The sequence below is a fragment of the Coturnix japonica genome, chromosome 7 (assembly GCF_001577835.2).
Source record: "Coturnix japonica isolate 7356 chromosome 7, Coturnix japonica 2.1, whole genome shotgun sequence".
Classification (NCBI taxonomy): Eukaryota; Metazoa; Chordata; class Aves; order Galliformes; family Phasianidae; genus Coturnix; species Coturnix japonica.
Genome location: NC_029522.1, coordinates 12,119,087 through 12,142,853, shown reverse-complemented (window position 1 = coordinate 12,142,853; position 23,767 = coordinate 12,119,087). Strand labels below are relative to the sequence as shown.

Genomic DNA, 23,767 nt, shown 5'->3' with positions numbered 1-23,767 from the left:
CAGTAACTGCTACTACAACACTCCAGTCAGCAAGAACAGGATAACAAAACTACAGAGAACATTCAGTTATACATCGATTTTTCCTTGAAAAAGTACGTCACAGTCTTTCAAAAGAAATTAACATTTATCCTGCAAACAAGGGGTGGGGTCAGGTTATGTTTTGGTCCAATAAGCTGCAGCAGCTTTAACTCATTCATCAGAGAAACATTTTGAAATAGCCATTTAGAGTTCCACTTTAAGTAGCATAAGGGGAAAATCTTAACTTGAAAAAAGACAGGATCAGATCACTTGGTTACAACTGCAACTGTGGCAAGGCATACATACAGATCTAGCATACACTAACTCCACAGAGTAACAAATTTCCTGAGACTAAAAGTCTATATATATTTATGCAAATACCACACATGATTTCAGGAAGACAGAAGAGTCCAAAGCAGTGTCAATATTTCCCATCCCTGTACCACCTGGAGAAGCAGTCTAGGCAAGAATACTCAAATATGATCCTTGAAAGGCAGCAAGATACTCCCACTGCATGATACAAGGAAGCCAAAATTCACTGCTTTCACAGAGCAAGACAAATAGAAGCCTGAAAGGTACCAGAAGGATTTTACGCTCATCCTCGCTGGTCTCTGCCTTCATATGTGTGCGACTGGCCTGGGGACTGACAGATGTCTCATAGGAAGGCACCATCGGTGAACCCGACCGATCCAGCGACAGGTTTGTGATGCTGGCTGATCTGGAGTGCAGGAGAGAAGGATGGAATTGTAAGTGTTCATCATGTAGTGCTTCAGCAGAGCAGACAGTAATCTTGTGCCATGCTAAGGAAGAACTTAAGTCTTTGGTGCTGTTCATATTCCTCAATACAGACTTATTGACTAAAGCCCCCCATTTTCCCTCCCAGTCAAAGGAGAAGAAAGGATGCCCAGGACGAAAGTGTATTGGGGTGGAACATCTAAGTGAAATGAAAACTTTTATAAAATTCTTTGTAGAAGGCAGTTCAAGCTAAGTTCACATAGCAATTCTTATATGCCTGCATTTGAATAGAATAAGAAAGGCATGAGATGCTGGATAATTAAAAGGTCCAGCACTATGGAAGCAAGGGAGATGGCAACAAGGACAGTTAGTACCAGGATACTCGTTTCTGGACACTGAGATCCTCCCTACCCTTGAACCATTCAGGATTTCTCCTCATCATATCTCTGAAATACATACACTTCCATGGTGTTGTCCAGTTTGCAATTGAAAGAATTTTAAAAGTTAATCAGTCTGCTGCACTTGGAGGTCTCTCCAGTTGGCCAGTTTCCCTTGTATTGTGATATAGAGCATTCAGCTGACCTCAGCCCTATTAGGAAATCCAGGCTAGTTACTCCACTACTAACATACTATTTTGCAATAATCATTGCAAAGCTACAGATGCAAGTACATTTTCCAAATAATTCTGCTTCAGTACTGCACAGCTAGATTAAGCCTCTGAATAAACAGCATACAAACTCTTTTCATAGCAGCTGCATATATGCAGTATAAGCTAGTAACACTAACAGTGCTGTAAGGAGTGCACACAACAACAGGGAAGATCATAATTTCAATGCTGCGCTGATCTAAATGGTTTGCAGCAGCCTCAGTGGTGAGAACTATTGCCAGCTCTTACACTTTGGAATGAAACTCAGATAACCAATTAGCAAGCTCTATTAACTGACTTTTCCCTAGAATTCTCAATGGATGATGGGAGTTAATCCCAAGTGCAAAAAACTAAAGCTGAATTACTGCAAGGAAGTAGGAATTAAAAGTACTATAGGCACAAAACCACTACTTTTTCCTGCTCTTTTTCTTGATCAGGAGTCCATTTTAGTCATTTATGCACAATCAAAAAGGAAGTACCTCGGCATAGTATCTGTATACACTAAGGTATGATAGCAAACCATTTAACATGCATTAAAAGCAAGTTAGAACTCTGCCAGTCTCCTACTGATCAGATGCTGTAAGTTGTGAAGAGCTAGAATTGATAAATCAGCCAGGCAGAATAATGCAGTTTTACAAAAAAGCATTCTTATGTGGAATACAAGATTGGCAGTAAAGCCCACAGTGAAGTTGTTTCACAAGAGCTGCTTTTGCTGTGCTACCTGTCTGCAAGCAGCAGGGAATTTTAATTTATGTAAAAGGATATTAAGCAAGAGCTAGAATAGTCACACTACATTTCATATCTGCATCCTTATCAACACCAATGATATCCAGAACTCAAATGTATTTGGCTAGTCTAAAAACAGAGGGAGATGTTGCAATGAAACCCCCTATCCTTTAAAAGTACCTGCAGAAAAGTTTTAATCCTCTGCAACATTTAACTGATGCACTTCCTCCCTTTTTAATTTGGGAAACAGTATCATACATCTCTCATCCACAGAGAAGACCAATAACAGAAGGTAACTTCTGTTAATTGCATCTAGATGCAACCAGTCTGCATTATCTTTGTTATCTGTCATCTAGAAAGAAAAATGGTCCATCTTGCCTCAAATACCAAAAGCTGCTCTCAAAAGATCTAAAAGCTAGTATTGCTTAGCCCTAAGATGACCTCCTGTGAATACAATATCCTGTGACAGAAACAGTCTTTAAATAAAAGCCCACAGCTTCGCTCCTACATGCTCAGAGTTTTGGCAGAGGTGAGTTATATCTGATCATTACTCCTTAAATGCAAGCCCAGAGGGCTAAACACCACAGCGAGTTCACAAATAGGCAGAGAGAGTTAACTTGAACTAGCAGTTTGGGCCTGTCAGAACCAGCTTAGAATCCTGCTCCCACTGCACGTGAGAACACACACCAAAAACTTTCAAAGTAGGCAATGTCAACTCACACAAAAAGCAGAACAACATCTTCAAGGTCTCTTGATGTCACTGCATATATTCACCACTGAACTTTTAACTCTGGACTCCTTGTCATGTTTGCCCAGTACTGACACCCTGTCCTCCTTTATTCACCACATTTTATTCCCCCTAGGTGAGATCTTCACCCCTCAGCAGTACAGTGCTCGCTTCCTCCTAACTGTCCCCATCACACAGAAGATAAAGACACGAAGTAGTCCATTCCCTGAAAGGCACATCCAACATCCTTCCCAGCTGAGTTCCCAAGTCTTTGCTGTCCCTGCTAGAACCCTCCAAACCATTTCACTTTCTGTATTCATGGAACACCAATGCAAACAAGTTGATGAATGTCTCCTGTCTCCAATACTGAAATTTGTATCATCTTTGCTTTGCTCCTCATATCTTTGCCTCATCTTTATTTCCCCAATTTAACCACAAAGAAAATATTTAACTAGAAACACAGCAGAAGCACTGTGAAGTAGAAATTACTTCTTCTTCTCATACCAGACTATTTAATGGGATTAAGCTCAAGAATTCACAAGTTTTACTAAAGCTCTCAATAAACATTTCAAAATCATTCCATCATTGTGCTGCATAAAGATCTACAATGAGACTCTGGCCTAAGAAAAACAGGTAACTTTAACAAGATTATATTTAATAGATCAGTGGAGGGACTGAGGGGTGGGAAACAATACAAAAGAAAAACAACAGAAAGAAAAAAACACTCCTTATCCTCAGACTTTGCCTCCCAGTACCACGTCTTTGCTACCCCCTTTTGTTCAGCTGCCTGGAACTACCCCTTCCTTAGCCATCCCCTTTCTTTCATTTCCTCTTTGCCACTACCTCCATTTGAATTACTCAGTAGCAAACAAGTTCCTCAAAGTAGTACACTTATTAGCAGGAACATGTACCTAAGTGGTTTTTCAGTCTCATTTTAGACATGAAATAGCATGCTTAGTAAAAACAAAATGCAAAATACAGACTTTACAGTGAGGAGCATGCAATGAGTGCATCCAGAACAGGAAATACGTAGATAGGATTAGTTTACCTATTCCTAGCTGGAGACTTCCCTGCATCCTCCTGGACAGACCCAAGGCGTGCAGACAGAGTTGTAGTTGAAGAGTCTGGATGAATCAAACTGTAGGAGAAAGGGGTGTGTTACAGATTTTGAGAGACCCAACACTAACATAAAACAGTTCCAATTAAAGTACAGTTCAGCATAACATTACCTTCACATCCACAATAATTAAATGAATGAGATAATAGGAAAATAGTTTCCCATATGTAGGCCAATGAAATCAGGGAGACAGCACTTAAGACTTCTACTCTCAGGCTCATGTTCTGCTCATCCCTCACTTCTTATAACGATCTTCTCTCTTCCTCTATATTCATACAAGTTTCTCCCCCTTTTATTACTTGTTATTCACGGGCAATGCCTCCACCTGCAAAGCACTATTTCCAACACATCATCTTTGCAACACAAACAATGATATCTATACCTACTACTAAATAGCTCAGATCAAGATGCAGAAAAGCTTCTGTAATTGTTTAACACTGTCACCTTTGCCCTGTTTCCCTTCAGTCCAGAAGGAAGGAGAGCAGATGCACAAACACCTAAAACATTAATTCATACTTGCATAACTATGAGATACAAGTCACTACACTCCCATCTACAACAACTGTACTGGTTGTGCTCTGGGATGTAGATATGTCACCAACACAATAAATGGTCTTAATGAGAAAATGTACACAATACAACTTTATCTGATTTGCTGTCCTTGCCCAGAATACTCTACTCCTTGACTTTTAAAGGACACAACACTTCAAGTTAGTTGAAGTAGGAAGGCATGCTTCTTTGTTCCATCTGTTCAAAGAATAGAGTAGCATCAGACAAGCAAATACAGCAGCACCCTCCTAAATACCTTTCTCATTTCTTTGTCACACATGGCAGGAGGAGATGGCCTCATTCTATATACAGTATTTTGAGAAGAGAATTCCCAGGTTTTCTTCTGACAAAAACTACTTCACATACAGAAATCACATAATATCAAATAACTTAAAACTTCACTAGAAAAGTTTCCATATTTCAATTTGATGAGAAGAATGTGAAAACCAAGCACAGGATTAGAATCTTGCACTAATTCTACATGTTCTTAAACCAGCAGCTTTTACCTCAGCATGTGACAGCCTGAAAACACAGTTAAGACACCAGAGCTCAACAAAAACCCCTCCACCTTACCTTTGCCAGGCTAGATCCTCCTCCAGAAAGATGTTGCGGCTGGCCTTACGGCTCCCAACTGGAGTGCGAGGTTCACCAGGATCCAACACTGACACTGAACATGCAGAATCTGACAGAGCATTTAAATCTTCTCCAATGGAATTGCTATCTGTGGAGTGTGCGTAGCTTAAGGCTATTTTGCGGCAGTAAGTACAGGCTCGAAGATCCCCTACAAATAGAGGAACCAGACAGTCTAAGTGAACAGGAACAAAGAGTACACTGTTCCTTTAGGATCAGGTATGCAGTGGTGAGAAAAAGAAGGATTTCCTGTTTCAAAACATCTTTGCATGTTAAAGTCTAGTTCTCTTATTCTTTTAAACAGCAAAACCCCAGATAATTATATACCAGGGGAACTACTCCAAGTCAAATGATGCCTAACACATGATAAGTTGGAGAGAGATTGGTTAGGAGAGTAAGAGAAAGAGATACAACAAATAGTATGATGTGACATACAAGACGATGTCTGACAGTATGAATTTTCATCAGGAGACATCTAGAGTTTGTTGATTAGCATTTGAAAGAGTTTCCCTTGTCCTCCATTTAGAACACACGGCCCACTTTCTGGGGTGAATATCCTCACTACATATTGCCCATATTTGTTTTGTTATCACAGCGTTGGTACAAATAAGCAGACATAGCATAACTAACAACATGTGAGAAAAGGCTGAATTCAGTCTTGTCTCCCCTTAAGATCAACTCTGAGCCTGTTAGAGACCTGTACAGCATATCTAGGAGATGTCAGAATCTGAAAGGCAACAGTACAGAATTGAGCACACAGAGAATGGTCTGCTTCTCAGTGAATAAATCCTACCTGTGTAGCCCATGAATTTTCCTGGGATTTCTTGATTGCAGCATCTACTGCAGAAGATCTGCCCACAAAGTCGACAGTGGTGCCTCCGACGGAAGGTGGTGAATTTCTCACTACAGTCATAGCACTCTTTGCACTGGCTGTCAGGCATCCAGTACTGCTTCAAGTCACTGTCCTACAATGCAAGGCAACATAGAAAACATTTTTGTAAACAATAAAAAACATGTTTAGATTAAAGACTGCTTTGTAGGCTGTGCACATTAAAGAATAAATCACCTTTTCACATTTGTGCGTACACATCCTTGGGTATAAATGCACACGTGCACAGAAGTTATTTTTCACACAGATTCACAGCAAGCCACAAGACTAAGACAGTTCTTAACTGTGAGATTACATCTAACAAGCCTTTGCCTTCTTGACTCAACATGGATGGAAACCAGAAGATGAAAAACAAAACAAAAACCACGAGCTGTACATATCAGTCAAGAAGCAACAAAGCATTGATTGCCTCTCCCTTTTCATTTGCTCATTGCACAGTAGGTCCCCCACCAACACAGCTTAGTATCAGCTGAGATTCAGTTTTTCAGAGGTAAATTAAGCTACCAGGAATTTGCAATGCGAGATCATTTCAATAGCTAACACTAGGATGCCTTCTGAAATGATAAAGGACAAAACTATTAAGTTCTATTACATTGCCAAACTCTTTAGTAAACAGTTGTTAAACCTGACTCCAAGTCTGATACAGCTTCAAAACTCCAGGGTAATTGCAGAATACACATTCACCAGATAATGTCATATACTGATTACATAGCAGGGGTGCAGCCACAGTTGGGTCTCAGTTTTTAAGGCTTGAAAACAAAGAAGTGAAACCTCCATGTGCTAATGTAGCTATAAACAAAGTAAGACAAATCTATCAACTATAATTCTGAGCACGTCAGCTACAGTCACCATGGATGGAGGCAACTGCAAATGGTCACATGACAGCTCTGACTGTGAATCATTCTTTGCTAGAGTTCAGTTCTGGCAATGAGCCCTTTGGAGGAACTGAATACACAGGGTTTTTCTTCAGAAGAAAAAGAAAGGCATGAATTTTCTTAAAACAAACAAAGAATAAGCACAGAAAAGCTGATCTGACCAAGATGACAATTTCATGATGTATTTATCCAAGAGATCTTGTACAGAAAAAGGTCAAAACTGTTCAAGACAATCTAGACAACTTAAACATGAATAAGGCAGTTTTTGCTGTGGCTCTGCAGGATGAGCAAAGTCTTCAGTTCTACCACGTGGACAGAATGGCTGTTCTATCCATAGAACATTCTATCCACACACAAAACCTCCAGCACCCCTATCCACTGCCTCGACCACATTGCTTCTGTCACATTTACTTAAGGCTGGTTGTTAAAAAACTCAGGCATTGCTGATTTCTCTGTATTTTGGGAGAAGTATGGAAGAAGGAAACTAGAAACATCTTCTAAGCTATTTGCTTTGATCAGCTTGAAATCAACACTCATAGCAAGAACAACCTCCAAGGCAGGATTCAGAACAGTAACCTATTAATCTGAGTAACTTTCAGGATGTAACACATGCCTTCTACAATAGTAACGCAGTCTCCCCTAGAACTAAGCCAACTCCATAGTGGGACAAAACTTGTCTGAAGTGACTCAAGCAAGATGTGTTTGCATGCAGGGGCAGAAAGGCATCAGCCTTTGTACATGTCAGTATGCTAACAACTGAAAGACCACTTCCAGAAAAAGATCTGGACTTATTAGTTTACTGCTGCATCCTACCTGTTTGAACACTAATTTCCCAATCATCTCAAAGATAAAATTTCCAAGGCCTTCATAATCTGTCAAAAGTTGAAAAATAAGCAAGGGTCATACTTGATGTCCTGCTAACTGCAATGAAAAGCTTCAGTTTCACCCCCAAAAACATCACTCCATCAAAGCAAAGTTTCTTTTACAAGCAGAATGGCACTTAAGTGAGTTTACTCAAAGTCCAGCAGCAAAAGTTATTGAGACAAAAGCCTTTTTCTAGCTTAATTAAATATACTTTTGCCTGTTCATGCCTTGTGTTCTCAGACACATCTATTTATATCGTGACTTATAAATAGTTGTGGTTTCTTCTCTTGACATTAAAGGCTTCATCCAAAACAGCAGAGGGAAGCAAAAGCATCACATTAATAGCAAACACCAGACCACTGTCAGTTGAATTAAAATGGTTAACAGAACAAGACCTTCAATTGAATATTGCTGAACATTCATTACCACAGTAAACAGATTAAATTCATCCCTAGAACCCTCTTTACTTTTTATGACAGGCAATGTGTTCCTCCTTCCCAAGCAGTGACTTCAAGGAAGAAAATAGTCAGGTAATATTAGATAAGGTAATAGAGAAATGGGAAGTAGTGTTAAATGAGAACATCTAGTCTAGGTTCAAAAAAATGAACAATTACAGACCTCTGACATGTCAAAAGCCATCATCAATTTAAATTATTTCCCATGCACTCACACAATGAGTTCTGAGTTCATTCACTCATCCTTCAAACATCTGAAAAAAAGTCTTCACGATACAGAAAAAAAAAAACGAAGAACAAGGAGCTCAGTACACAGCTCAGTTTCTTGATGCTTTGACAAACAAACCCTTCAAAAGTACCTGGCTCTTCCCTTCCATGATTTCTTTGAGGCGCTTCAAGACAGTGCTGAGGCTTCTTAACTGAACCGCTGTTCGAGGATCATGACCTCCAAGAGGAGGTTCCACTTTCCTTCGATTGTCTGCAAAGGAAGGGAGAGTAATAACACTTATTCCATGGCACATCCACATTTACACCACAACATGAAACCCTATTGGAGAAAAAAATGTTTGCAAAAATATGCACTTTACAAAGCTACAGTGTGCATCATTTCTTGCCCTTACACTCCTCCAAAATGAGCTTTTGATGTCTGGCAGCTTACTTTGGTTTTTTAAATACTATTCTCTAATTGTTTACACAAACTCATTTAAATTCTGAGAACTAAAGCATCTTTCACAGAAGTGATTTTCAGTTTAGTACATGAACCTTTTAATATCCCTTTAGAAAGCAGTGAAGTCTTGCTTTAGAATGCCCTCTAGGATATTAATACTCACAAAATAACTGTAACAATTGTTACCTTCCTACTAGGACTGGTATGAGTCAACAGCTTAAGTTTAGCTTACTTACAAATGACTACAACAAGTCTAAAAACTGCACAGCACAGTTTCTGTTACATTCAGTAACTCGAAATAAAATTTATTCAGAAGACAGACACTTTAAAAAAAAATTAAAGATTAAAAAAAAAAGCCAAGCTGCTGAGAACTTGTGCAGGCATTCTTATTTAACTACAGTAAAGAAACTACTGAATAAAAACGTAATACAGTTAATTTCTTCTCTGTGTAAATGGTAGATTGCTTTGAATCACTGCTGTACTAGTTACAAACTGGGTCCTTTTCTCCAAAAAGGACCTGCAGATAGTGCTGTATTTAACCAGCACATTACAGTTACCATTCTACACAGACCATTTCTCTGAATAAAGTTTCTTACCAGCTTTGCCGCTCTCCATCCGACAGCATTTTAATCTGATTCCCTCAGTACAGGAAAAACAGACATGGCTGCTTTTTGTTTACAGCTTTAGAGAGCACTGATGTCAGCAGGAATGCAGACAGCACCAGCAGAAGGCTGTTAACTGTTGCGCTGCGGTGAGAACTCAGCTGTGCCTCTGTGTGCCAGAGATCAAAACCCTTACAGTAATGTGACTAAAACTGCAGGATTCCATACCTTCACTTCAGGTTCCCGGTAGATATGTTTAGCTAATTAAGTAAGTCATATGTGCATGCAACGAACTCTATACAGCACAAAATACACAACAGATCATTTTAAAGAGACCTGAGTACTTAAATCCAGTGGAATTTATTTCAAAGCCAAATAAGCATTTCTAACAGAAACAAGTTTTTCTAGGGTGATTAAAGTGACTTTTTCAGGAACCTATAAAAGCAGCTCCAGTTCTTCAGCTGGAATTCCAGTGAAGGATGCAGCACATTAGTCTAGAGCAGGCGTGTCCAATCAGGTATTCAACTCAAAAAATCTGAACATGACTCTTTATCAAACTTTGATAATTCCTGTCTTAGCAGAGAAAAATATCCCTCACTTCACAATCACACTTTACAGGTGTAAAGTAAAATTTCATCAAAAATCTCTGCTGAACACCTTGAGACCTCACTAAGAACTGTGATTGCTGCTACTGAACCCAACTGGTGTGTTAGTTTCACAAAAACAAGGTCAAATATCCCACTAGTTTTTATGGTTTTGTTTCTCCCTTCTTTGTTTAATGTTTTAAGAAAATTATTTTAAATTGAAACGTTTTGTTACCTCTATATTATCACAGAATCATCTCTATATTGACAATATTGTATATTTTGCAAAGGCTGCTCTGAAAACAGTGCCTCCTATTTTATTACGTTGGTCTATAATATCAGGGGTGGATGCTGGTGGTATGGCAGTAGAGGCTGAACCTTCTCACCAATACTCCATTTCATTTTGTTGCTGCATGACAGACACCAGCAGAGGGGCAGTCTGACAAAACGGTGCCTTACACAGAAGTGCATATGAAGAAAAGGACTTTATGAAATCATGTTCAACTCTCACTCCACCTTCAAGAAATTTAGTATAGCACGTGGTAACTGACCCTAAGATACAAATACAAAGGTTCAGACAAGTACCTCTTCGATTCCGCTCTACACAGCTTATAGAAAAAAATCCTTTGATGATACCAACTGCAATCTCATTCAGACTGAGCTTTTGTAGTTTGCACATTGCAATTAATAAACTGAAGTCTCTCAGAACAACATGCCCTTTTTCACTATCAAGATTCAAGTTGTTTCAATACTTTGGACATATTTTGGCAGCCTCTTCCATTCCAGTATTTTGCCATTGAAACAGTAGAACCACCACCAACTGGTATTTTGCTGGAACCCTGGAAAAGGTGAAGGTTGAAGTGCAACCTCACTGAAGCAGTGTAGCCTGATACCAAAATTCCACTGCCAACCTACACAATGAGCCCTCTGTTCACCTCCTTTCACCTCATTCCAAAGCAACCCAGACTAATTGGTACAATATACCCTTGTAGCAGAAGGAGATGAAATTACCTAGGGTTGAGGAAGATCTTCTTTGTAGCTCACCAGTTAGTTGTTTTTTGTAGGGAACTGGTGACCTCAGAGACTGAGCCCTGGGGGGATGCTGGGGACTGGACCAGCTGCTGCTCAGTGCCTGTGAATCAGCCTGTGCTGCTTCTGCTCTCTCCGCTGGGGATGAAAGCCTGCCATCATCTGGAAAGCAAAAAAACAACCATTCAGATACAACAGAGAAAAATCTGTAGAATATGTAAAATCCTCATTTGGATCATTATTATACATAACAAAACAGAAGAATTTTTAGTGTGAAAAGTGCCGTAAAAACATGGAAAGAAGTCAGTATGCAGAACTAGACTGTTAAGGCTCAGGCTAGTCCAGAAACAACCCTAATGTGGAAAGTGTTTATAAAGAAATAGCAAGCAGGAACTATTTCTGACAGGGAACAGCTACCCTTTATTATCAGCTTCTGCCCTCAGAGGAGATTTTCAGTTATGTTAGCAGCCAGTACTGTGGTCACCTTAAACAAAGTCTTTAACAAACCACTCTTCTCCATCAGAGGATCAAGCACAGACAGTTTCTCAGTGACCCTAGTTACATACCCATCTTGAGTGCTGTTTCACAGTTGTTTTTTTCCCATTCATTCAGAACAGTACTTTGCTGACTCCAACTACATTTGCCAGAGACAAACAAACTAAGCCAATATTGACCAAATTTATGTTCCTTTCAATCAATTAATTAGGACAGGTGATATTCTACTGTACAAACTAACAGCACTTGTATCAACCAATTTTTTCATCCTGCCTAGGAATAATCTGAACAGGTCAGCTTGCTTATGGAAAAACCTATTTTGGCTCCTTTTCCTCAGGAAGTATGCTTCATAGAGCTGGAAAATGAACAGATTAAACAAAAGCAGCTGACTGGGCTGCCGTCTACAGAAAAGACAACGGTAGTTTTTGCATGATGCACTCAGGTGCATTTTTTCACCATTTTATGCAAGATTCTTCAAGAAAACAAAACCAGGAACTCACACAGTTCTGTAAGAACTTGCCTAACAATAATGTAAGTGTTTCCTGATAGACACAGCACAAAGGCCAGCATCAACTACAACATTTTAATATAGAAAGCATTTATAACACTTGATAGAGAACACTTAAGCCATACAAATTAAGGATGGACTTCCTATAAATGCACTGATTTTTTGCAGCTCAAAGGTATGGAGGTAGATGAGAAGTGGAAGAAGTATGGAATAAGAACTTGCTTTGGAAAGGTAGGCAGATATTTCACTTACATAAGCTGGTAAAGGGCTACTGCTGTTTTTTGGCCCTGAAAACTTAGTACAGGCAAGAGATGCTCAGACAGCCAGATAAGAAGCATTGTGCATTTTGTGCTGTCTGTTGACTGGCTTGTCTCTGACCTTGTCTCTGACCTTCACAGGCAACCGTGGAGCTCACATGCAAGATGTTGGCTATCTTCTCCCACAGCAAAGCTCTACAATGCCACCCAAGAGCAAGACATAACATCCTGCACAAAACATTGACTCACCATCCACTTGGCCAGTGGTCTTACATTATACTCCTATGTTCAGAGGTGTTTCCACAGGTTTATGTGGCAGCAGAGGCCATTAATAAAACAGAAAGCACAAAATACATGTAAACACATTCTCCCAAGTACTCACCCTTGCTGAAACGGAAGAGATTTACAAAAGAGCTGTAGGCTGATTTAAAAGGTGGCTCATCCTGGTCAGGAGTTAGGGGTTTGAAGTGAGTGAGATGAGATGGACTGCTAGGAGAACGAGGTAGATCACTGGTAGAATCCAGTGTCGGAGATCGCTTGTCATCTGCTGCCATTTCACGTGCCCTGAAAAGAGTTCAGCAACACTCATTATACATGAGATGGTGAAACAGATCTCTTCAGTCAACGAAAAAAGAGGCGTCTCAATGCTGATGGAAATGTTCAACCCACCTACCACATACATCTGCTATTAGCACGGGTCAGTGGGCCAGAAGCTGTATTCTATTTGCTGCTGTATCTAATACCTGCAAACTTCCTTGTTTTCAAGAGTAGCTACGTTAAAGGAAGGAAAAGGGGGTAGCTGTGTTAGGAAAGTCATTGACTTGTTGACCCCGCTTGCTGTGTATCAAAGCCTTCATCCATATGACCCAGAGTCATACTTTCCCACACGCTGTATTCTTAAGCCTCAACTGATCCGTGATATCTTCCACCCTGGTAATGCTATGCATACAATTTAAGGCACTTGCTTCCTTCATCTTCGCTTAAGCAAGATTGGGTGAAACATCTGACAAAGCCACAACACAGAGTGCTGATGTGACCAGCTGACCCCCTTTATCTCTGCCCAGGATCAAAACAGTTTAACAGCCTATTTCCTGCTTGGCAACTGATGCGTGCTCCTTCACGAAGTCACAGTTCCCACAGCATATACCCATCTTGCTGCCTGCAACATTTTAAGTTTTCAGAACTGCCACTAACAACCCCCACGGTTTCTGCATGACACTGGGAGTGCTAACAACCCGCTTGCTTCTATGGTGGTAGAAGCAACCCCACTAAAGCTGCTGGGAGAGGGCGCGCAATCCTTCGCATTGATCCCACACACACCGGGCGGGAGGCTCGTACCGGGCAGCGGCACAACCCAACTCCTGTGCCCCGGCTCCTCACGGAGCGGCGGCAGGTGACGCGTTTAAGGCCATTTCAGCCGCGATCACGCGCTGCCCGTCAGCACAGCACAGCACAGCACAGCACAGCACAGCACAGCGCCAGCAGGGCCGCGTGCCAGGGAGGGAACCTGCGGGCGCCGAGGCCGCCACACCCGCTGCCCGCAGTGCCCGAAGGCCCCGGGGCCGCTCACGGCTCGGCACCGCCTGGCCCGCGACTCCTACGGCCGGGTGTTTAGACGCAGCGCTCAGGACAGAAGCGCGGCTGTAGGACGGCCGCCCGTGGGCAGCGGGCCGGCAGCGCTCCGTGAAGCCGCGGGTGAGGCAGGGTCTCACCGAGGAGCCCCGCGAGCCGCCCAGATACGGCCCAGATACCGCCCAGATACGGCCCAGATACCGCCCAGAGCCGCGCAGCGCTCACCTGCCGCCCGCGGGTCCCGGGCCGGGTGCAGGCCGCAGGCGCGGGCACCGCCTCTCCCCACCCCGCCCCCAGCCCCGCACAATCGCCCGCCGATAGCGGACCGAGGCGTCGCTAATCGAGGCCCCGCGCTCATCCACCATCCGCCCGGGGCCATTGGGCGGAGCAGCCTCGTACCGGGACCCGCCCCGTGGGCGCACTCGGTCCGTCCGGCTCCAGCTCGGCGCTGCTCCCGCTCCCAGCCGCGTTCCGCCGCTCCCCTCAGCACGCGGTTCCCCTCGGGTCCAGCGACTCGTGTTTCCCTCCCCCGGCTCGCCCAGTCCCCGCCGCGCACCGCTCTGCTGCTGGGGCGGGGTGTCGGCACTTACTGTGGCTGCCGCAGGAGGGCGCTGGTTGACCCCGCGTTACGGGACCGCTCAGCCCCGTCCACAGCCCAGCCCGCCCACGGCGACGAGGAGGAGGAGGAAGAGGAGGAGGAGGAGGAAAAAGAGGAGGAGGAGGGCGGCTCGGGAGGGGCCGGCGGGTGGTGGGGGCGCGGTCCCATAAAGGGCTCGGCGCCAGGCCCGGCCCTGCAGTGTCGTGAGCGGCGGAGCGCGGTGCGGGCAGGTAACGCTGCGTAGCTCAGCCTGCGGCGGGCGGGGCCCTGACTGTGCCTTTGTCCTTCTTCTCTTCTGTGCTGTTCTCTACGGGGTGGATTCCTGGCTAGGTTGGCGTTAGTGGGTTTTTTTTGTTAGCGTGTCGGTAAGGAAGAACTGTGGCCGCTCGGCTGTACCGCTCCCGTTCTGTTAGTGCTGCCTCTGAACGCCTTCGGTCTCCGCGTGGTGCCCGCACCTCGCCCCGCTCTGGGTCGTGGGGTTCCTCCCTTGGCGAACCTCGCTGCGCTCCGTGCCGTGACGCCCCGCAGCCATCGATGCGGAGCTGCTGGCGGCTCCGTGCTGCGGCCTGGGGCCGGGCTCGGGTGTGGTTGCGGTGGGCTGTCATTGGCGCTGTGCGAGTAGGGGCGCTGGGCTGGGAGACGCTGGGGCGCGCAGCGGGCAGGCCCGAGCCGGAGAGCTCCTGTAAGGCTGCGCTGGGAGGTGTTGCAATAGTTACTTAGCGACTTCTGGCTCCCAGTCCTTGCTGCAAGCCAAGGAGTGTTTAGAATTCACCCAAGCTTTAAACTGCCTGGGTTAAATGTGGGAGGTTCTTGGTAGGCTCTTTGCTGACCTTTGGCAGCTCTATAGAGTACAAAACTGAAGTGAAAAGGTGACAGAAGAAGGACGTCTAGAGGAATTCTTCAGGGCAGTGCACCTGTTGGTGAGCAGGCCCTGCCACTGAGAGAAGGGTGTTGGGGCTGTGAGCAGGGAGACCTGCAGGGTGCTGTCAGCTCCTGAAGAAGCATCCGTTCCACCATTCCAGGAGGATCTATCTCACTGGAGGCACACCCGGTGTATCTTGGTCTTCCCGCACGGCAACACTGCTGCAGAGTTGTCTGATCTTGTTTAATTAAAGATCAAACCACAAAAAAAAAAAATAAAAAAAAATGGTGGGTGGGGCTGTGGCTTAAATGAATGACCAAAATTCCTCAGGCCGTGCAAGTACTGAAAGCCAAACTAGATTCTCCTGGCTAATGACATGCGCGTAAGCCGTGGGACTGTGAGACAGTCCTTATTTACACTGATCTTCCTGGAAAGCGGGCACAAAATGTATAAATAAACTTGAGTTTACTATAAATAAACACAGTGTGATCAAATGATGTTAAATTTTCTCTTGAGAACTGGAAAGACCTAATATGAGACAAGATTTTATCTTTCTGTAGGATACAAGTGCCTGACTGGTTCATTTTTCAACTCTATGCGCTCATATTAAATTGGGTAAAACAAGGTTGTGAGTTCCTGAACACTGAGCCTGTTCATCTAGGTTAGGCCATTCATGGAGCTCAGTGTCCGTGAGACTGTAAGTTCAGACACAAGGGCTTGGTGTCTCGCTGTACTATCCCAGCAGCTCCATACAAGAAGTGGACTGTCTTGGTGGGAAGAAAATGCCAAGTCATAGCTCTTGCATAATTGGAGCTGAGAACCAAGGAACTGGATAATAAAAAAAGCAGGGCACTGTGTTAGAGAAGTCGAGTGGATTGTGGGCTGGTTGGAGGTTGTTTTTTCTTTTGTCAAGGAACAAAGTACAACTGGAGGGGTAGAGTTCAGATTTTTTTTTCTTTTTTTTTTTATTTTTTAAGGCTGAACAAATATCTTGGGAAACTTCTGTTGCATGTAGAAAACAAATGTGGCCAGTATTTATTTATTTGACCAACAGAAGTAAAGCTTGCCAGGAGAAAATACTGTCAGTGTGTCCCTGCTTCCTTCTTCCCTGGAGAAGGAAGCTATTAAAGACCCTGATGTGCACATCTTAGTGCCAGCAATCAGAAGTAGTTACGTATTCATCATTAGTACCTCTAATTGTGTTGTGAAAATGCAGAATACAGGTGTTGGTCATATGTGTTGGTAGTTCTTAACTTAGGTTCTTTATTTTACTGCAGATCAAGATGTCTAAAAAAATCCATGGAGGGTCCGTTGTGGAGATGCAAGGAGATGAAATGACAAGGGTCATCTGGGAATTAATTAAAGAAAAGCTGATTTTTCCTTATGTAGATCTGGATTTGCACAGGTAATTGCTCTTTATGACATTCAGCCCATTTAGTACTGCAATTTGCATGTGTCATTAAGCATTGCTCAAGTTTCACTTAGTGTCTTATCACTCCTCCAGCACTTACATGCTAGCCCTTTTTATACTGGTAACATTCAAAGCTGACTCCCTGGCTGTTACCTCAAAGGCCAATCTCAATAGGTACTGTGAAAAATGTGGGCTCACAATGAAGGTACTGTGGTTAACTCTCCCCTGGTAGTCCCTCTGGGGATTCATCACAGCACCACACAGTGAATGCTCAATAAAAAGTTCCCTCACCGTCATCTTCTTTTTGTTTGTTTTGGTTTTTTTGTTTGTTTGTTTGTTTTTTCCTTCTATCTTCATTTTACAGTACCTGGGCAGTCTGCATAGCTTCCCTCAGCCTAAAGCGTATGGGATATTTCAGCCATTCCCTGGCTTGAAGCCAAGCATCTGTGAACGTTGAGCAGGTCTAGAGCTTCTTGCCATCTCTGAAGACCTGCCCAGAAGGTTCAGGTGTCATTGTAGGGCACAAACTTTGACACAGGCTGTGCTCTGCACTCCCTTCTGGGAAAAACAAATGCTAGTAGCTGGTATGGCAAAGGGGAGCTGTGTGTACCATCTCATCAAGCAGAACAAACAGTTCCTTTCCTTTCTAGTCATTAAGCTTTAATTATTAGATAAATATCCAGCAGAGTTGCTCTTCCTCTGTGTGGAAAGAGGACTTCCATGGTAGCTGCTGTTATTAAACCCACAAGTCTGACCTTGTACCCTGTTTTTGAAGTCATTTGTATGCCACCTACATCATGCTTTTTCCTTGCTAGTGTAGAAACCCAGACAAACAGGAACTCAGCAGCACAATATATATGCGCAGTCTGGAGAACATCTATTTTCAAAGAAGGGTGGGAGGAGACAATGCAGACCCCTAGCTGAGCCAGCACAATGGCTAGATTCATGCAGAGCTGGCTGTGCTTCAGGCCTGTCCCACGCTGGGCACTCTCAGAAAGCTGTTAAAACAGTGAGTGTAGGAAACGTGCTTCCTCTGAGTGTTTGAGGGAGGCTATTGGCAGTTGTGCTGCCAGAGCAGCATTGTGGGTCCATTGTCAAAGCAGTTTTCAATTCAAAGCCTGGTGTGTTGCTTTGTGCGCTTCAGTAAATTAAGGAAGCAAAAACCCTCAGTACGAGAGACTTGGAATAAAGGCTCATAATCACTTTGGGGGTTGTGCTGTTCCATACCATGAGAAAACCAGGCAGAAAGTTCCATTGCTAAGAAAATCAAAAGAGAAAGCAAAGACACAGACTGTGTCCTGTGCTGGAAAATAGGCTCAGCCATAAACTGAAGCTGTGTTTTGTATACCTTCCCATCAACAGCTGAAATATCAATATATGAGCCTGTGTGTTTATTAGTGTGGATGCTGCTGGAGCGGGAGATTAATAACTTCTGCTATGGTAGTGCTGGAATTATGGGGTCTGATTTCTTTCCTATTGGATGTGAACCAGTGCCCTGGGTAATTTTGACTGTTTGTGGGTTTGTTACAGCTATGACTTGGGCATTGAGCATCGTGATGCTACAAATGATAAAGTGACTGTGGAAGCTGCTGAAGCCATAAAGAAATATCACGTTGGCATCAAGTGTGCCACCATCACTCCTGATGAGAAGAGAGTAGAAGAGTTCAAGCTGAAGCAGATGTGGAAGTCTCCTAATGGGACCATTAGGAACATCCTAGGTGGAACAGTCTTCAGGGAAGCCATTATCTGCAAGAACATACCCCGATTGGTGTCTGGATGGGTGAAACCCATTGTCATTGGCCGTCATGCTTATGGGGATCAAGTGAGTCACTTTCGGTGCTTACCTATCTTATCTATCTGAAAAGTCTTTGTCCTGAACTAGGACTCCCACCTGGAAGTAGGCACTCAGTAGTACTTGTGTAGCACCTGGCAAGGAGCAGGAGAGCCTCTTTCATACCTTTGTTCCTTAAAACACTGCAGATGTATAAGCAGTTTCATGAGCTGGGCTTAGATTAGGTACTGCTTTACCTAAGCATGGGGTGAACCCATTTCTCTAAGTTATTTTCCTGAATTCTGCAGAATCCTCCTCAAATGCTGTTCATAGCAAAAGTGGACAAGAGTGATTTATAAAAGTGAGGAAAGTTGCCTTGGTATGTGGCTGCTGTATTTCTTACTTTTTTAAACTTGGATCTGTCTTCTAAACTTGATATCAACAGCTGAGGTTTAGACAGCATTCCTGCATGGTGTTTATAATGGACATATCAGGCTGTGGAATGAAGAAGGGAAACTGCCATTGGTGGAGGTAGTACAAGGCCATGGGAAATGATCATGTAGCATTCAGTGTAGTTGTCTTTGGGCAGAGAACAGAGAACAAATACACTGCTCCCTGGGTGATGATGCCCTGCAGAGCAACCAAGTATGACAGAGGAGAGTCTTTCAAGATGAGTGACTGCTTAAACAAATGACTAAACCCAAAACTGAGGAAGAGTTGTAAGATTAGCTGGGATGGGATGGAAAAATAATAAGAATCGATGCGGGGGGTGGAAAAAAATGCGGTCCAGCATCTTTAGTAGTATTTAATAGCTGAGAAGGTCAAATAATAATTAACAGTGGATTAAGGGGTAAGGATTATGACCCTGCCAAAGCACAAGATTAAAACAAAGGGAATAAAGTACAGGACATATGAGCAAGACACTTTTGTAACTTCAGAATATTTTAAGGAACAGATTACCTCAAAAGGAAAGAAACTACTTGGAAAAAGGATGGCAGAAAATGTAACAGTAAATAGTACTGTTCAGGCCAGTTGGGAAAATGTGTAACAATTCATAGAACACCAAATTCTTATGACATCTGGAAGGCCAATCTGCCCTACAATGGGTAGAAGTAGTGACTTTTGTTAAGATCCTCTAGGATTTAGCCTTATCCATGAGATAAGTGAATATGAATGGCTTGGAGGCAGGGAGGGGAAATCTTTCTACTCAGAAGCCACAAAGCACTCTGAATACTTCGCACTTTAAAATTCTTGTGCATCTGCAAAAATATATGTCCATCCACTTGATGGAGTCCAAGAATCTGCAAGTATTTTCCCATGAAAGGGGATAATCATTTGTGACACAGGCAGACCCTTGAGTGCTTTACTCTTGCCTCTCCAGTACCATAATCCAGGGACCGTATGGCCAATGTAAACAGAGCCTATTCAACAGATTTATTTATTGTAAAATGCATCTCTGTACCTTATCCTACCCTGGATTTTCTTCATAGTTCTGTTCTCCTGATAAATAAAACTACCATAAAATTATCATGGCAATTTTTTTTGACAGTACAGAGCAACTGATTTTGTGGTACCTGGGCCTGGAAAAGTAGAGATGACATACACTCCAGCAGATGGAGGCAAACCAGTCACCTATCTGGTCCATAACTTTGAAAGTAGGTACTATTTCTAAGTTTTGCTTGGAACTGACATTTCTTGGTTTAATTCAATGCTGAATTATTAGCCAGATCTGTGTGATGGTACAGTATCTGTTTGGGAGGTAAAGGATGGAGAAGGCCTGGGTCTTTTTCATCTGTCTGGGAACTACCAAAAGTTTCTTGAAACTTTCCTGGGATCAAAGCAGCACATCAAATATGTACTCATACTAGGCTGATCACATGTCATGTTCCTTGTATAACGACTCCAGTAGTGATATGCATGCTCTTCCCTCTGTTCAGAGGGGAACTTGCTATCTAAATAGTTTTTAATCCGAGGTAATGGAAGTCTGAAGGCACAAGGAACATAACATGAACAAACTGATTTTTTAGCTTTGACTGAACCTCCTCTTTCAAACTGTCGCCTGCTGCTTCAGTAAAAAACACTTATTATTTATCCCTTTAGTAGAAATTCAAACACGTTCACTCCTGTCGATATTGCTTCTTAAATGTGGATTAGGTAGAAACTTCTTAGGGGTATTAGGTGTTAAGATGTACTTAGCTGTGAAACAAAAACATCTTACATAGCCATGTGTTAGAGGATTGTTACAGCTGGTAGTGCAAAGTGAATCCTTCCCTGAAAGAATCAGTCTGAAAATGTAAAGTTTTTCAAGACACCTGGGAGTAATGCCAGCCTACCTGCCAGAGTATGCTATGAAGAGATTGGCAAATCCTTAACCAAAATTATACCTCATTGAATTCTGTCTATTCTTCTACTAACAGGCTGTGGAGGTGTAGCCATGGGAATGTACAACCTTGACCAGTCTATCAAGGATTTTGCCCATAGTTCCTTCCAAATGGCGCTGTCTAAAGGCTGGCCCCTCTATATGAGCACCAAGAATACCATCCTGAAGAGATATGATGGCCGCTTTAAAGACATCTTCCAAGAGATCTATGACAGGTAGTTGTGATGGTCGTGTACTTCTTACCACAGTGCATCAGTCTGCAGCAGAAACATGTAGAGTCTTGTGAACTTTTGCAGTTAATTCAGTATATTCAGACACTTGGCAGTAATGGCAAACACCCTCCAGGAGAGCTATACACCTTTTCTGTCATAGTTTTGCTTGTCCCACAGGACACAGTACTTAAGGCTTTGCTACATCTGGCGATGCTGTTCATCTCTGCTAACAGAGCTGCAGATTCTTTATGGGTTCTCCCACAATTCTAAACAGACTTGCATTGGCTATAACAATTGAGGAAGAAGCAAAGAGCAAAGATGATGAAAATTCTTCTGGATTTTGTTGTTGTTTTTTTTTTTAAATCTACATACACCTTGCTATGCACTCTTACTTGCACAAACTGTGCATCCTATTTTAATCTATATATATCAGGGTGTTTTGATTTTTGCTTTCCAGAGAATACAAGTCCCAGTTTGAGGCCAAGAAGATCTGGTATGAACATCGGCTCATTGATGATATGGTTGCTCAGGCCCTAAAATCTGAAGGAGGCTTTGTCTGGGCCTGCAAGAACTACGATGGGGATGTGCAGTCTGACTCTGTTGCACAAGGTATGAGAAGTTTACTTAAGCATAGCACAGGAAACTCAATAGCAGTTTCTTACAGTGTCCTGATGGTTCTCAAAAGTTGTTACATGGTGTCCATGATGATGGTTCTCAGAAGTTGTATTTCATACCTGTGGTCAGTCATGGAGCTATCAAGCAGGCAGATCATTTGATTTCACTTTGGCAAGAAGATCCATTGAATGTCGACCATGTATTTAATTGCACTCTTTTAACAGATAGCAATATAATAACCAACAGCCTTTCCATTGTAATGGTTGATCATTGGTGAGAATACTGGTGATAAGCAAGAAAAATTTGAAGACCTAAAGGTAGCTGTCATGTTACATTTTATAGAGTTATAGCACTTGACCAAAATCCTGTGTAATCAAACTGCCCAATGCCAAAACAAATTTAGATGAAGAAAACCACAGGGCAAGATGTGGTTTTATGTGAAATGTTTTTTCTTAAGCTAAGGCCAGCAAATTGCATCCCACGCAACAAAGATGTGTTGGATTGCTGCACAAAGCAGCTTTCAAACACACAGATCTCTGAAACCTGCGGGGTAAGAGGTGTCTAGTTCTGCCAGCTGACTGTTCCTTTCACTGAAGCAGATACTGACATGGAACTGATTTGTTTCTTATCCCCCTAGTGAGGTAGTGACTGGCAGCCCAACACAATTGCTTTGGATTCCTTGATGTCAAAAAAAAAAAAAAAAAAATTAGGTGGGTATATTAATGTTCTTGAAATGGGGTGGAATATCTACATATCTACGCTTTGTGGTTCAGCAGAACTGCTCACATGAGTTGTTACTTCGAAGTTTCAGAACTAGCCAGTTAGTAGCAGCAGCTCTAACGTAAAAGAACACTTGCAGCAGAGTTCACAAAACTCTCTCATGGCAGAAAAAGGGGGAATTTAGATGAGCGCTCTGTTTAGAAGACTGAACTATTTATTCTGCAGGTTATGGTTCTCTGGGCATGATGACCAGCGTACTGATCTGCCCTGATGGCAAGACTGTTGAAGCAGAAGCTGCACATGGCACAGTTACTCGTCACTACCGCATGCACCAGAAAGGCCAAGAAACCTCCACTAACCCTATTGGTGAGCTTCCTTTCACTGCCCTTCAGTGGTCTCTACACATGAAAGTACAGGTTTGGAGTAAGAATCCACATCCCCTCTGGAGAACCTGGCACCACAGAACAGTTCACACTGGTAGTTCATAATGCATTTGTCTTTTACAGAGAGACCCAGAGCAAAATCAGGCTGGCATAGAGTGCAAGCAATAATTTTCATACAGTCTATCCTATGAGACATGCTGTCATTCTTCTGCAAGTGATGGACTTATAGCCACACTGGCCTTATAGTTTGGGTTGATTGCTTTTTGTTTTACCCCTCCCCAGCCACCTATCAGTCTATGTACTTTAAGTATAAATTCACCTAGAATGAAATGTGAGAAAAAGATACAATGTAATGTATTACTAGAAAAAGTCAGCTTCATAAGGACAGCTTACTGTATAATCAGATTCCCACTATGGGTCTTTCTGACTTAGGAACTAAAAGTGGCAGGCACAAAGAGAAAATTTGAGGAGTCAGGGAATAGTTCAAGTTTTACTTTTCTTTAGAGCTGCACAGACAGGAAGCCTGCTGTAGGAAAGAAACCACCTAACTTTCTTCTGTTTTCAGTGTTATTGTTAAAATATACACGTATACTTACTACCTAACTTTAGTACAACATCCAAGGAGAATCCTAAAAGGAGCAGAGTAACCTAGTGTTCTTTCTCAGCTTCCATCTTTGCATGGACAAGAGGATTAGCTCACAGAGCTAAACTGGATAACAACACTAGCCTCAAGACCTTTGCAACTGCCCTGGAAGAAGTGTGCATTGAGACCATTGAATCAGGTTTCATGACAAAGGACCTTGCTGCTTGTATCAAAGGCCTACCTAAGTAAGTGCATGAAGTGTAAATCACTTACACTTGGCAGGGACT

General features: G+C 42.7%; 2 protein-coding genes across 13 annotated transcripts in view; one reads left to right on the top strand and one right to left on the bottom strand.

The window, feature by feature from the left end:
- Positions 1-14,620, bottom strand: part of PIKFYVE (phosphoinositide kinase, FYVE-type zinc finger containing) — a 69,806-nt gene extending 55,186 nt beyond the window's left edge. For 7 of the 11 annotated variants that reach the window (XR_004308052.1, XR_004308053.1, XR_004308054.1 and 4 more), the window contains exons 1-8: positions 14,171-14,254; positions 12,756-12,937; positions 11,096-11,275; positions 8,591-8,709; positions 5,942-6,113; positions 5,092-5,299; positions 3,901-3,990; positions 598-736 (exon numbers count right to left, since the gene is read on the bottom strand). Coding sequence is in view for 8 of the 11 variants with exons in the window: in XM_032445996.1 (XP_032301887.1) it covers positions 598-736; positions 3,901-3,990; positions 5,092-5,299; positions 5,942-6,113; positions 8,591-8,709; positions 11,096-11,275; positions 12,756-12,927 (1,080 nt within the window). In the remaining 3 variants the exon portion in view is untranslated. Of the gene's footprint in view, positions 1-597; positions 737-3,900; positions 3,991-5,091; positions 5,300-5,941; positions 6,114-7,725; positions 7,785-8,590; positions 8,710-9,494; positions 9,608-11,095; positions 11,276-12,755; positions 12,938-14,170; positions 14,255-14,344 lie in introns of those variants that run through there. The other 4 variants (XM_032445998.1, XM_032445997.1, XM_032446000.1 and 1 more) reach the window with 4 other exon arrangements.
- A 25-nt stretch (positions 14,621-14,645) lies between these two features.
- Positions 14,646-23,767, top strand: part of IDH1 (isocitrate dehydrogenase (NADP(+)) 1) — a 10,424-nt gene continuing 1,302 nt past the window's right edge. Inside the window, exons 1-8 of one of the 2 annotated variants that reach the window (XM_015868302.2) lie at positions 14,646-14,773; positions 16,683-16,810; positions 18,347-18,638; positions 20,137-20,242; positions 21,005-21,182; positions 21,637-21,788; positions 22,740-22,880; positions 23,563-23,725. In XM_015868302.2, coding sequence (XP_015723788.1) covers positions 16,689-16,810; positions 18,347-18,638; positions 20,137-20,242; positions 21,005-21,182; positions 21,637-21,788; positions 22,740-22,880; positions 23,563-23,725 — 1,154 coding nt within the window. In that variant the 5' untranslated portion in view covers positions 14,646-14,773; positions 16,683-16,688. Of the gene's footprint in view, positions 14,774-14,857; positions 14,880-16,682; positions 16,811-18,346; positions 18,639-20,136; positions 20,243-21,004; positions 21,183-21,636; positions 21,789-22,739; positions 22,881-23,562; positions 23,726-23,767 lie in introns of those variants that run through there. The other variant, XM_015868303.2, reaches the window with a different exon arrangement.